We start from the raw sequence: 14,001 nt of genomic DNA, 5'->3' as shown, positions 1-14,001 counted from the left end.
AGCACGTTTAAGATACAGCATCACAGGCTGAGGTATGATGTCCAATAGGTGAGTTGTATTATATGCATTTTCGACTCAGGATATTTTCAACTTATGATGGGTTTATAGGAATGCATACCCCCTGGGGTGGGGGTGGGGGTAAGTCGAGGAAGGTCTGCATAGCCACAGTCTTACAAGTGAAAACTATGATTTCAGTGGATACATATTATACTTGACCTTCAATTACAATAAATAACCAGTGGTTTCTCTTTTGGAGTGTTTTGTTAGGAAAAAAATATTTGTCACATAGTTGGAATATGTCAAGTATTTGCTCCAGGTGTTCACAGTCCTAATGAAATACAGGTATACTTCACTTCATGTAGTAGATACAAAAATGTAGGTGAGCTGAATTTTTGTAATCATGATTATATTTTAATATCCACATAAAGGAGTCTTCTCTATTTAAAAGAATATTCAGTAGAAATTGTCCTTGTTTAGAAGGCAGTTGTTTGGGGGCGCCTGGGTGGCTCAGTCGGTTAAGCGTCCGACTTCGGCTCAGGTCATGATCTCGCGGTCCGTGAGTTCGAGCCCTGCGTCGGGCCCTGTGCTGACAGCTCGGAGCCTGGAGCCTGTTTCAGATTCTGTGTCTCCCTCTCTCTGCCCCTCGCCCGTTCATGCTCTGTCTCTCTCTGTCTCAAAAATCAATAAACGTTGGAAAAAAAATTTTTTTTAAAGAAGGCAGTTGTTTGTGTGAAATGAGAATTCTTCACCTAATACATCTTTTTACTAAATGTCTAGGCTTAGTTTTCCATGACTAGAGGTAATATTTGTTTATAAACGCAAAAACTCTTTTTAAAAGAAGGAGGTCTCTTTTTTTAATGTTTTATATATTTTTGAGAGAGAGAGCATGAGCAGAGGAGGGGCAGAGAGGAAGGGAGACACAGAATCCAAAGTAGGCCCTAGGCTCTGAACTGTCGGCACAGAGCCCAATGCGGGGCTCGAACTCACAGACTGTTGAGATCAGGACCTGAGCCGAATTTGGACACTTAACCAACTGAGCCACCCAGGCGCCCCCAAAGAAGGAGGTCTTAAATAATTAAATAGCAAATATAAGTGGGGCGACATCATGTCCTCTACCCTCTGCTCTGGTGTGTTATCATTTGGTTGTTTTTGTGTTTTTTTGACCTAGGAAGAGGGAAGGTGTATTCTTTTTGTTTTTGCATACAAAGGGTAGATCCCAAGCCTCTTCTTGGCAGCTGAAAGGAAATTTTTCACATCATGTGGTTCCTTCTGAGCTGATCTGTGGCATCTGCTGATGTGATCGGTGATCCCAAGTCCAGCAGTGTTTGTACACCACCTTTAAATCCTGCTGGTGCCACAAGGGGGACAGCAACGAGAAAAATCACTGAAAGTACCCATCATACCTTTTGTTTTTATGTACACACTTTGCAAAACATATGACGCTTATTTCCCATTTGGAGGAGAGTGCAGTCAGGACTGGGGTAGGTAGTGTAGCAGGGTCATTAAAGGTCAGTGCAGGCCTTTTAATTGATGAGGTTCAAAGAATTTACAAACTACAAATTTTACATCGTTACTATACGACATCTTTTCAAAGATAGTAATTGATGAAAAAGAGACTAGCATAGATACTAATGAAAACTTTAACACATTAGTCAGTTGACAACCGTAATTATTCGTTTACTTTTTAAGTGTAAGGTTATGATTGAAGTACCAAGATGGAACTCAAGAAGATTTGCTAATTCCCCGGTATTCTAAGTGATAAATAATCCTGTAGAGTTTTTTTAATTAGGTAGTTTTTAAACTTTGATTAGAAAAAAATCAGTAGCATATCAAAAATAAATAGAGGGGCGCCTGGGTGGCTCAGTCTGTTGAGCGTCTGACTTCAGCTCAGGTCATGATCTCACGGTTTGTGAGCTCAAGCCCCGCATCTGGCTGTGTGCTGATGGCTCAGAGCCTGAAGCTGGCTTTGGATTCTGTGTCTCCCTCTTCTCTCTTCCCCTCCCCTACTTATGTGCGCACCCTCTCTGTCTCTCTCTCTGTCTCTCTGTCTCTCTCTCGATAACAAATATTTTTAAAAAAGAAATAAAATCAATTCCTCCTTTATTAAAAAAAATAGTAGATAGAATAAAGAACCTTTGTATATTTTGCCACATTTGCTTTTTTATCCCTTTATTCTTTTTTTTTTTTTAACTCGCTGTACTTAAAGTAAATCCCTAATAGCATGAGTTACTTCATTATAAACCTCTTCAGAATGTGGCATTTCCTTCCATAGCCACAGAGCCATGCTCACACCTCCTCTTTAATTTGAAGAAGGCTCTTGTCAGATTGCAGTAAATAACTTGTCTGGTACTTGGATTAGCCCATGGCTTTAAAGGAGGACATCTGTTGAATCAGAGGAGATGGATATTCATTCTGAAGTTTTACTTTGTCTTACACTATAAGATAGGAAAAGATTTATAAAGGAAACTTTAAAAAGTAATGTAAAAACTCTGCTTTCTCAGCTAAAAAAGTGATGTTGTATAAATGTAAATGGCTGATATTTGACATACAACTAATGACTACCTCATAGATGATGCCAACTCTTTGCTAGAATAAAAGTCAAATTTAACGAAACCAAATTAAAAAGAATCACAGTATATTATTTGCAAAGACGGTTTATTCACCATGAGAAAATATTTCCCTTTGCTGGCCCATTAAGTGCTGGTGTTTGGAGTGACTCCACTGACTGTGCCTAGTCCTCTATCTGGACCTTTAAGGTAATAATTATAGGTGCTATATTGGTTTAGCTTCACTGGAAAGATTTTAAAGCCATTGTGTTCAGCACAACAAGAAAGAAACATGGAGATCTCTCTCACACAAGTTCTTGTACTCAAATAATTTATCATTATTGTTTAATATCCACCAACTCGCTAGAATAACATCACAGTGATCCGTTTCTATGGTGAAGACCCTCAGTTGTGAGTGGACTGTAAGTAGGTTAAAGGACCTATGGAGTAGAGCTCCTATCTAGCAGTTTGTGGGAACAACTTTGAAATTAGATTTAAATCTAAACCACTGGAAAGAGTGATTTTCTTTCTTGCCCCTCCATTAGATTTTCTCATGACTTTTTATTAGTGTATACTGCAAAAGGGAAACCCATTTTATCTTAAGCCCTAAACGGAACACATATAAGAATGGTTTTTGCCAAAATAGGCAGGGAGGATGTGAGTAACAAGGAAAATAATGGAAACCTACTTAGGAAAGGAAATCAGATGGCCTCCCACCCTTCATGGCTATCTTTATGCAACTACTGATACTGTTTGGTTTTTTTTTTTTTGTTTTTCCTTTTTGTTATTCTGGACGTTCTGTTGAGCTCTTTATAGGAGAAAATAGCTTTCTTTAGCAAAAACAGGTGCAGCTACTGTGTTTATACTTTGTCAATGCTATTTTGGTTGACTGAAAATGGTAATTAAGATGTTTAAAAATTACGTTGCTCTTTGTTTTCTCTGGACACATATCATTGATGAATCACTGTACAGAACACACAGTATAGATAGATTATAAAATATATTAAATAAAAAACCTTTCTTGAAATTTATATTTAACAATATAATTTAAGAATGAAAGATGGGAGGCAGTTATTCATATAAATGGATTATTAGGTACGTCTTTTAAAGAATATGTTGGGCAGGAGCAGCATGAGCAAGGTGTCTGAATAGCAAGCCCTGGACCCTCCTTTCCTTATTAGCAAATACACCAAATCAATAATACACAGACCAGCTCCCTTTGTAAAAAATCCAGAAACTAGTTGAAAGACTCCTGCACCCCTGGTTAAATGTGAAATCAGCCACATCAAAGCTGGTAGGAAAATTCAAGATACCGTCTTGCCATAATCACTACTCCCGGCAAAGTATAATAGGACTGAGAGAAAAACCCCAGCTCTCAGCTTCTTCCTAGGAAGAAAAGGGAAGGACTGAACTATACGTGCAACATTCTGATTTTTTTCTGGGTGCAGCTGAGGCACTGGCTTCCATCTCACCTGCCTCAAAGAGCTAACAGCATGCCGGGGGGCCACTGAGATAGTGTTTGAATTAGTATGGCGGTACTCATTACAGCCTCTCCCCCTGGCCCAGTGCAGAGTGAGCAAGAGAGGAAAAGAAGGACAAAACGACTATAAGATTGGCATAAAACAATGAACAAGATGGCAATAGTAAGTTCTTTCTTATCAATAATTACTTTAAATGTAAATGAATTAAACTCCCCAGTAAGAAGACATGGAGTGGCTGAATGGATTAAAAAAGCCAAGGTCATGGGGCGCCTGGGTGGCGCAGTCGGTTGAGCGTCCGACTTCAGCCAGGTCATGATCTCGCGGTCTGGGAGTTCGAGCCCCGCGTCAGGCTCTGGGTTGATGGCTCAGAGCCTGGAGCCTGTTTCTGATTCTGTGTCTCCCTCTCTCTCTGCCCCTCCCCCGTTCATGCTCTGTCTCTCTCTGTCCCAAAAATAAATAAACGTTGAAAAAAAAAATTAAAAAAAAAAAAAAAAAGCCAAGGTCCAACCAACCATATGTTGCCTGTAGGAGACTCACTTTAGATTTAGGGTCATATGTATGCTGAAAGTAAAAGGATGGAAAAAGATAACTCCACGCACATGTTAACCAAAAGACAGCAACGGTGACTGTATTTATATCAGACAAAATAGACTTTGTCAGAAACTGTCACAAGAGACAAAGACATTATATAATGGAAAAAGGGCCAATTCACTTGGAAGATAGAACAATTATATATGCATGGAACATCAGAGAACCTAAATACATAAAACACTGATGACGCAAACATTGACAGCACTGAAAGGAGAAATAAGCAGCAATATATATTGTAATGGTAGGAGAGTTCACGGCTCCTCTTTCAGTACCAGACAGTATATCCAGACAGAAAATCCACAAAGAAGCAGTGGACTTTAACAACGCTATAAACCAAGTGGACCTAACAGACCTATATAGAACATTTCACTCAACAGAAGCAGAACATACATTCTTCTGAAGCACACGAAGAACTTTTTCCAGAATAGATCATGTGTTGGGTCACAAAACATGTCTTAACAAATTTAAGAAAATTGAAATTAGGTATCTTTTTCAATCACAATGGAATGAAACTAGAAGTGAATAGTATAGGTAATATTGGAAAATTCACAAATATGTGAAAATTTAAGAACGTACCCCTGATTAACCAAATGGGCCAGTGAGGAAACTGAAAGGAAAATTAGAAAATACCTTGAAACTAATGAAAATGAAAACACAACCTGCCAAAACTTATGGAATGCAGCAAAAGTTGCACTGAGAGGGACATTTATATCAATAAATACTGACAATAAAGAAAAGAAGAAAGATCTGAAACAATCTAACTTTACAACTCAAGGAACTAGAAAAAGAACAGACTCAGGCCAAGTTAGCAGAAGGAAGGAAATACTAAGGTTTCGAGCAAAAATAAAATGAAATGGAAAAGAGAAAAATAAAAAAATGAAACTAAGAGTTGATTTTTTGAAAAGATCAATAAAACTGACAAAACTTTAGAATAAGTTAAAAAAGAGATGACTCAGGTAAAATTAAATGAAAACAAACAAAACAAAAAAATCAGAAATGAAAGAGGAGGGTCCCCTGGCTGGCTCATTCAGTAGAATGTGTGACAATTTTTTTTTTTTTAACGTTTATTTATTTTTGAGACAGAGACAGAGCATGGACGGGGGAGGGGCAGAGAGAGAGGGAGACACAGAATCGGAAGCAGGCTCCAGGCTCCGAGCCATCAGCCCAGAGCCCGACGCGGGGCTTGAACTCCGGGACCGCGAGATCGTGACCTGAGCTGAAGTTGGACGCTTAACCGACTGAGCCACCCAGGCGCCCCGAATGTGTGACTCTTAATCTCTGTCTGGGTTTTAAGTTTGAGCCCCACATTGAGTGTAGAGATTACTTAAAAATAAATCTTAAAAAAAAAAAATGTGAGAGAGGAGATAATACAACTAATGCCACTGAAATAAGGATCATTAGAAATTACTGTGAACAGTTCCATGCCAACAATTTGGATAACCTAAAAGAAATGGGTAAATTCCTAGAAACATACAACTTACCAAGACTGAATCATAAAGAAATAGGAAATCTGAGCAGACCTATAACTAGCAACAAGATTGAATCAGTAATCAAAAACCTCACAGGAAAGAAAATGCCAGCACCAGATGGCTTAATTGGTGAATTCTGCCAAACATTCAAAGAATTAACACCACTCTTTCTCTCTCTCTCTCCCCCAAACTTGAAGAGCAGGGAATACTTCCAAGCTTATTTTAAGAGGCTTAGCATTACCCTAATACCAAAGCTTGACAAAAACACTAGAAGAAAATTACAGACCAATATCTTTGATGAATATAGATGCAAAAATCCTCAACAAAATACTAGTAAACTGAATTAAGCAGCAAATTAAAAGGATAATACACAGTAGGCAAGTGGGATTTATTCCTGGTAGGCAAGGATGTACAAAATACGAAAATCAACTAATGTGATTCACCACATTAACAGAATATAGGATAAGAACCATATGATCCCCTCCATAGATGCAGAAAAAATATTTGATGAAGTTCAACACACTTGCATAATAAAAATTTCTAAACTAAGAATAGAAGGAAATTACTTCAACATGGTAAAAGCCATATATGAAGATCTCACAGCTCATATCATGCTTAACAGTGAAAAACTGAAAGTTTTAGCTCTGCGATCAGGAACAAGGCAAGTATGACCACTCTCTCCATTTCTATTCAACATGGTACTGGAAATTTAAGAGCAATTAGGCAAGAAAAAGAAATAAAAGGCATTTGAATAGGAAAGGAAAAAGTAGAAGTATCTGTTTACACATGATATGATCTTAGGGGTGCCTGGGTGGCTCAGGCGGTTAAGTGTCCAACTTCAGCTCCGATCATGATCTCACATTTTCACCCTACTCCAAAGACCTGATAAAGAGCTGTATTCCTGCAACACTTTTCTCTACCTCATTCAGTGCGTATTTAAATATATTTTTAATACTGTATTCACATAGTGTAAAATTTTAAACATTCAAAAGGATATATGATGAAAAATCCCATTTCCTCTACCATCCCCAAGCCACCTAGTTCTGTTTCCCCAGAGATAATGCTATTTCCAATGATTTCTGGAGATATTCTAGTTAAATGTGTGTTTTAATTAGACGTGTACTCAGACCATTTCCCTCCACCCCAGAAACCATGTGTGGGCATCTTAGAAGGGTGAATAAACTTAAAAATGGAGCCTGAAAGTTTTGGAGAAGAATGTTCTAACAGTGGGAATTACTTAACATCAAAATTGATGCCTGGGGCAGAAAGTCTTTCCTTCTCTGAAACTCTTTAAACATAGGATAGTGTGTCACCTTTATGAGTTTGTTTGTAAGAGGTTGTTCTGCAGTGAAGCAGTGCAAAGACCAAAATTACGTGTTTAACCCAAAGGTACAAATTTTTTATTGTAGATATTTTTAGTGGGGTTTCTTTCCCATATTTATCAGAATAAGTCTTCTTTTTTTTTTTTTTAATGCTTATTTATTTTTGAGAGAGTACTCATGAGTAGGGGAGGGGCAGAGAGAGAGGAGAGAGAGAGAATCCCAAGTAGGCACTGCACTGTCAGCACAGAGCCCGATGCTGGACTTCATCTCATGAACCGTGAGATCATGACCTGAGCCAAAATCAAGAGTTGGACACTCAACCGACTGAGCAACCCAAGTGCCCTAGAATAAGTCTTAAAATGTCTGTTTTAGAAATTATTGATATAGTCAACTGTGAAATTACATTTCATCTTTAAAACAAAAACTCCAGGAAATACTCTGTTAATCAGTTGAGAAATTCTGTCATTTACAACTGTCTGATTTCAGTGACTCTTTAGTTGCAAAATATTCCAGTCTGTCTTGAAGCATTTGAAAGGTAGTGCTCTGAAACCCCAATAGGGAGGTCTTTCAAAAATAAATTTTGACTTCAGTGGTATTTCTGAAGAGAAGAATCCTTCTAAAGAGCAAAGGGACATGGTCCCTTCATTCCTGTCTCCACAGTGGCACGTTTAGACATTTGCCACCAACAGGGTGGAGGTTACTGGTAGGAATGTATAATCACTTTGTTATCTGCCCCCCTAGTTTTAAATCACAAAAGCAAACGGACAAAAAGGTCAATTCCTTCTGGAACTAGTTCCAGTGGCTACTAGTTAAACTCTGCTACAAAAGAGGTGAGCATTTACAGAAGTGTGTATTTTTATAGTTGAAACTTCCTAATATGGTTTTTATTCAAGAATTTAGATGAATACTGGTCTCCCAAAATAAAAATAGTGATGACATATCACTGGTTCCAAAACGTAAATCTTGTGAATGATTTTATATCTTTTTTCCTACCACCTTTGTTTTGTGGCTTGGTTCATTTTAAATTACTGGTAATAATTGTGTTATAATTTTAAAATAATTACATCTAAAAATAGTTTAGAATGGAGTACACGGTTACTAAACACTGCCTGAAGTGAGGGACAGCCATTGAACAGGTGTGGCCTGAGGACCAGCAGCTTTCTCCCAGCTTGTTTGGTTCTTGGTGTACATGTAACAGAGGGAATATTGTCCCTGCCCCGACATGAAGCCTGCAATCCAACAGAGAAAACAGCAGGAAAAATATGAGACAGAAATTTACTTTATCCATTATTGCAAGTATTTTGGAGGCCAGTTTTATGGGAGGATTTGATAGTTTAAAACAGAAAGGAAAGAATTTTTTGCTTCATTTGTAGGAAAATTTGAGTAAAGGCCAAAGCTTTGGGCAGAAATATGCTTATTAATAGTCCCTGAACATTTTTGCTTGTGACCAGCAACATGTGAGAACCTGGGGGTGCAGACCTGCCCTCAAGAAGCTCACAGTTTAACGGGAAAGAGGTATGCGAAAACAGCGAAGTTGCAAGTGCTGCGGGGGACATGGTTAGAATGAGATTAATTCTATGTGGTGGGTCCCCAAAGCCTTCACACATGATGTCTGAGCACCTGTTCTATACCAGACACTGTACTAGACATTGGAGATAAAACACAAGCCACAGTCTTTGCTGCAGGAGGACCTGGCTCTGTGTGTGTGTGTGTGTGTGTGTGTGTGTGTGTGTGTGTGTAGGTTGGGGAAAGGATGAAGTCATGCATTTCATCTGGGACATGTTGGTTCTGAAGGGCCTTTTGCACATCCAGGTGTAGATGGCAGGTAGTCAGTCTGATGTGGGAGTCTGGAGCTTAGGGGAGAGGCTTGAGCACGAGCCAGCCTTGGACAGGATCTTTGAAGCCATGAACACAACTGTGATCTCCTAGAGAGGGAAGACTGCCCAGGACCAAGCTTAGAAGAAGAGACACAGCTGGGAAGGAGGAGCCAGCACCAACCTATCTAAAGCACCAGAATTAGGGAGTAGAAGCAGAGATTGACACATGTGCCTGTTTGTGTATTCAATATTATTAGACTTCTCTGGCTTATTCTCTTACAGGCCTTTGCTCACATAAGCTTTGTCTCATTGGAAGTGTTTAGGCATGAAAAGAACTTGAAATAGAAGAGATTTTTTAAAAATCTGATTTCATGTTGTATCAGTGTTCTCGAGTTATCTGTGACATACTTCTTCCCAGAGTAACTTCCTCCATCACCGCTTGACAACTAGACTCTTAGTGCTGCTTTTTTCCTTCTCTCTCATCTTAATAGTGCGTTATCTTCCCAGGAGAGCTATAGTTGGAATTGATTCATGGCGGGGAATTTGGGGGCTGGCTTTAGTGTAATGTTGAACACTGATGCCTCACTAAGTCACCCATCCTTTATTCAGAAATTAGATGTCTATTCTACTGTCTGTTACCTGTTCTTCTCTAAAATGGAAAAATGTGAGCATTGCTCAAAATATCCTTCAACGCAGAGGCATTTCCTCCCTCCCTTCACAAATACTTACTGCCATGTGACATCAACTATGACAGTCCCTGGGGAGATAGTAGTGAGCAGAGCACATATGGGCCATGCCCTGAAAAGCTTACAGTCTAGCATGGGAGTCAGAAGTGAAATATTGCACAGAAAGGTATGAAAATAGTGATGATTGCACCAGTGGAAGACCAGGGTAATGTGAACCCATAAGAGCAGGGGGTGGAAACTTGTTTGGGATTGGTACATATTAATTCTGGGTACTTGTGAAAAGTAACTGCTGCTGGCTGTGGCCTGCCAATGAGCTATCTTTATGACAAACAGAAGTCATAAATTATATCAAATAACCCCTTCACCCAGCACCAAGGCATGGCTGCTCTTCAAAACATACGTGAGCAAATTAAGGAGAATGTGGGAAGGGGGACAAAAACAGCCTGCTTCCTGGGGACATCACCCATGATATTGGCCTGATAGGTTCCCACACATCTTTTTCCTTGGAAATACATAAATTTACATCTCAGTTAAAGCTACAAGAAGTCACATTCCATATTTATCACCATTGAAAACTGCCTACCAAGCTCATTCAGCAGGTGCCTCTTCCAGGGCTTTAGCAGGTCTGACCACCCCCAGTGTCTTGATCCCTGTGCCAGTGCTGCACGAGGGCTTTGCAGACGTGCCAGCAGATACTAGTTTTCTCCATTGCTAGCCAAAAACTCAGCTTCTTCTAAAGTGTTTTATTGTATTCCTAGTAGTTTGTGTGTTTTTTATTTAAGCCCAGTGCAGTAATAGATTCCTTATTGCCCCTGGAGAAAACGGTTTGAGCCTTTTTTAAAATTTTCATTCATTAAAATACAGACATGTTTAAAGGAATATTTTTTTTAATGTTTGTTTATTTTTAATTTTTTTTTTTAACGTTTATTTATTTTTGGGACAGAGAGAGACAGAGCATGAACGGGGGAGGGGCAGAGAGAGAGGGAGACACAGAATCGGAAACAGGCTCCAGGCTCTGAGCCATCAGCCCAGAGCCTGACGCGGGGCTCGAACTCACGCACCGCAAGATCGTGACCTGGCTGAAATCGGACGCTTAACCGACTGCGCCACCCAGGCGCCCCTAATGTTTGTTTATTTTTAAGAGAGTGTGAGCCGGGGAGGGACAGAGAAAGAGGGAGACAAAGAATCCAAAGTGGGCTCTGCACAGATAGTAGCAAGCCCAGTGTGGGGCTCGAACTCCCAAACCGTGAGATCATGACCTGAGCCGAAGTCGGATGCTCAACTGACTAAGCCACCCAGGCGCTTCTAAAGGAATGTTTGATGGACAGTTGATTTATTCTAAAACAGCTCTGTAAATTCTGTGAGTGTTTTACTACTTAAACGAAATATATCTTCCCCTGCAATTAATCTATCTTAATAGTCAGGATTTATGTACTAAAAATGCCTTTTGATGGTCACTGACTTTATTTAATAATAAATATTATTAAGTGCCCTCTGTACCCAAAGTTGTTAGGTGCCAGGGAGATAGCTGTGGACAGTCTTTGCCCCCAAGGAGCTTAATGTCAAAATCTTAATGGCAAAAGGAGGCAAGGACCTAACACACCCTAAACAACTTTCCCTCTGTGTAAATCCTAGTCTTTCCAGTAAGAGAGCCCGGTGGTCTGATCACCTAATGGCCTTGTCAACTGACTTGACCTCTCAGGTTGTTTCTGCATCTGTAAGATGGAAAGACTTTGCATGCTTCTCCTGATCAGTTGCTGATGGACACAAGGATCTCATTAAACACAAAAGATACAAAGTTTTAAATGCCAACAGATGCAGAAACTACCACCACACAAAACAGAAGAGAACATGGTGTACTCCCGCTGGAGGTCCTGCTTCCCGTGGGGTCGGTCATCCAGCTAGAAGACACAGCTCATGTCAGGGGGTTCCAGCAGCTGTGAGATGGTGATGCTCCGATGAAGGGGGGCTAACCTCTCCTCTGCCCTGCCTGTGCTTCAGCTCTGCCCATGCACTTGCCTGCACCCCCAGCACATTCCTGCGTGTGCACCCCAGACCAGGTGAAGTGAGGGTGTCAGGCCCATCTGAGCTGTCTATCAACAGTGCTGGTACTTAACTCCCAGGATTATTTTGACAATACGTGAGGTAAAGCTCTTAATATAGTGCTTAGCACAAAGTAAGCACTCAGTGAATGTGTTAATACTGTTAATACATTATAACATTAATTATTAATACAAAAGACTGTTCCTCTTAGTCAAATAAAACATTAGACAAACTATTTCAGGAGCATCTTTTCCAAATGTGGTTAGATAACCTGCTTATATAACCAAATATATTTTCTCTTTGGTCAAACATACACCTGAAGTTTTTCTTCTCAATTTGAGAAATTCTTACCAAACCTCCGCTGCTGCTTTTTTTCATTCAAGAAAAATAAATATTACCCTCTTCCTAACCCTCCTTCTCCAATCAAAAGAATAAAACATGCAAAAAACAAAAACAGCAAAAAGACAGTGATTTTGCTGGTATTTGTAAATATCCATACTCCATAACAAATGTGTTTATTTTGCCATTAGTCACATTTCAGTATTAGAGGACTAAAATGCTTGCAAGTTAATAGCCAGCTAAGTTTCTGGTACTTAATGCTTTGTGTATCGCCTCAGCTACTTAACTGCTCTGTTTTTTGAGTCCTAAATATATTTTGTACATCTTAACAAGTTAAGGTGATGAGTTTTGCCAGAAACCGCAGTCCTTTCTCCTGGTCTGTCAAGGGTTCCCGTCCTTGGTTGCAGGTGCTGTTTGGCACGGCCGACGGGCAGGTGATCGTCATGGACTGCCACGGCAGGATGCTGGCCCACGTGCTCCTGCACGAGTCCGACGGCATCCTCAGCATGTCCTGGAACTGCCCCGCCTTCCTGGTGGAGGACAGCAGCGAGAGCGACACGGACTCAGACGACTACTCCCCACCCCAAGGTAGGAAGCCGGAGGAGGAGGGTGAAGTCCACCACAGGTGCAGCGCCCTGACCCACTGGGAAGAGCTCCGGTGAAGCACAAAGCAGGGCAGTCTGACGTCTGGTCTTGATTCGGCTGTCTTCCCTCTGCCATCCCTTTTCTCAGAATCACCGCGCAGGTGGATGAAGCTCCGTTGGCTTAGGTTTCGCTAGACATGAAATGACCCTTTTCATGTCCCTAGGGAGTTGTGGGGCTTAGCTGCTTAGCAAGAATAAAGAGAGCTGGAGATGAGAAATGCTGTGCTATTACTATAACTTAATCTGTGGTGTTTCAAATCCCTAATGTCATTAAAACCTGTAGCTTTAGTTGTGTGAGAAAAGGATTAGTTTTGCCTGTAATGCAGGCCAGTACATGGGGCTGCTGTCCATGCCCCTCTTCTGTCTTTTGGGGGGAAACTTCCTTTTCTCAGTTCAGAAGAACCTGTCTTCCCCTGTAAGTCTCACAGCAATGTCAGTTTAGATTAATTGGCATCTAGTTTTTTAATATTTGGACCTAAGGAAAGGTTTCAGACTCTTGGTGGGGATGATTTCAGACTCCAGCCCCCTTCACTTTTGCAGTGCATTTTCTCTCCCACACATGTGATAGACACACCTCCCACACACACACACAAAAAGCCAGAAACCTTTGATGTTGATGCTGGCCGTCACCAACAGCAGCATTCGTCATTGGCCTACTCAGGACCATGACACTTCCCTAGTACCCCATTCCTCTTTTTTTTTTTTTTTAAAGGAAAAATACATTGTGAAATAGTAGGAGATCAGACTTGGTCATACTGCTGCAGGACTTCTGTCCTCGCACTGCTCCCCTCTCCGGTGACTGTGGGCATGTTCATCCTGTGAGCTGCTGGTCCGGGGAATAGATCTTTAACTGTGTCCCCCATCGGCATCTACCCCCATTGGTACTTGGAATGCTCTCATTTTGTCCCAGACATGATATAAGACATGATGCTTCCCAGAGACATTCATACATTCATTCAGTCGTTTGTTTAAGGAGACGACTATTTTCACATGAAGGAAACTTTAACAATTTTTTTTAACATTTATGTATTGTTGAGAGACAGAACATGAGCATGGGAGGAGC

The 14,001-nt window shown here is 40.5% G+C and overlaps 1 protein-coding gene across 2 annotated transcripts in view; it reads left to right on the top strand.

Annotated features, from left to right (window-relative positions):
• Nucleotides 1-14,001, top strand: part of TULP4 (TUB like protein 4) — a 173,922-nt gene that overhangs the window by 121,129 nt on the left and 38,792 nt on the right. For both annotated transcript variants that reach the window (XM_047101581.1, XM_047101580.1), the window contains exon 6: nt 12,702-12,882. In XM_047101581.1, the coding sequence (XP_046957537.1) occupies nt 12,702-12,882 (181 nt within the window). The remainder of the gene's footprint in view (nt 1-12,701; nt 12,883-14,001) is intronic.

This window comes from Lynx rufus, unplaced genomic scaffold (assembly GCF_022079265.1).
Source record: "Lynx rufus isolate CCGP_SWC_20201006 ecotype Redwood Valley unplaced genomic scaffold, mLynRuf1.p SCAF_6, whole genome shotgun sequence".
Lineage (NCBI taxonomy): Eukaryota > Metazoa > Chordata > Mammalia > Carnivora > Felidae > Lynx > Lynx rufus.
The sequence above is the reverse complement of the archived record's forward strand: the minus strand, read 5'-3'. Positions and strand labels throughout refer to the sequence as shown.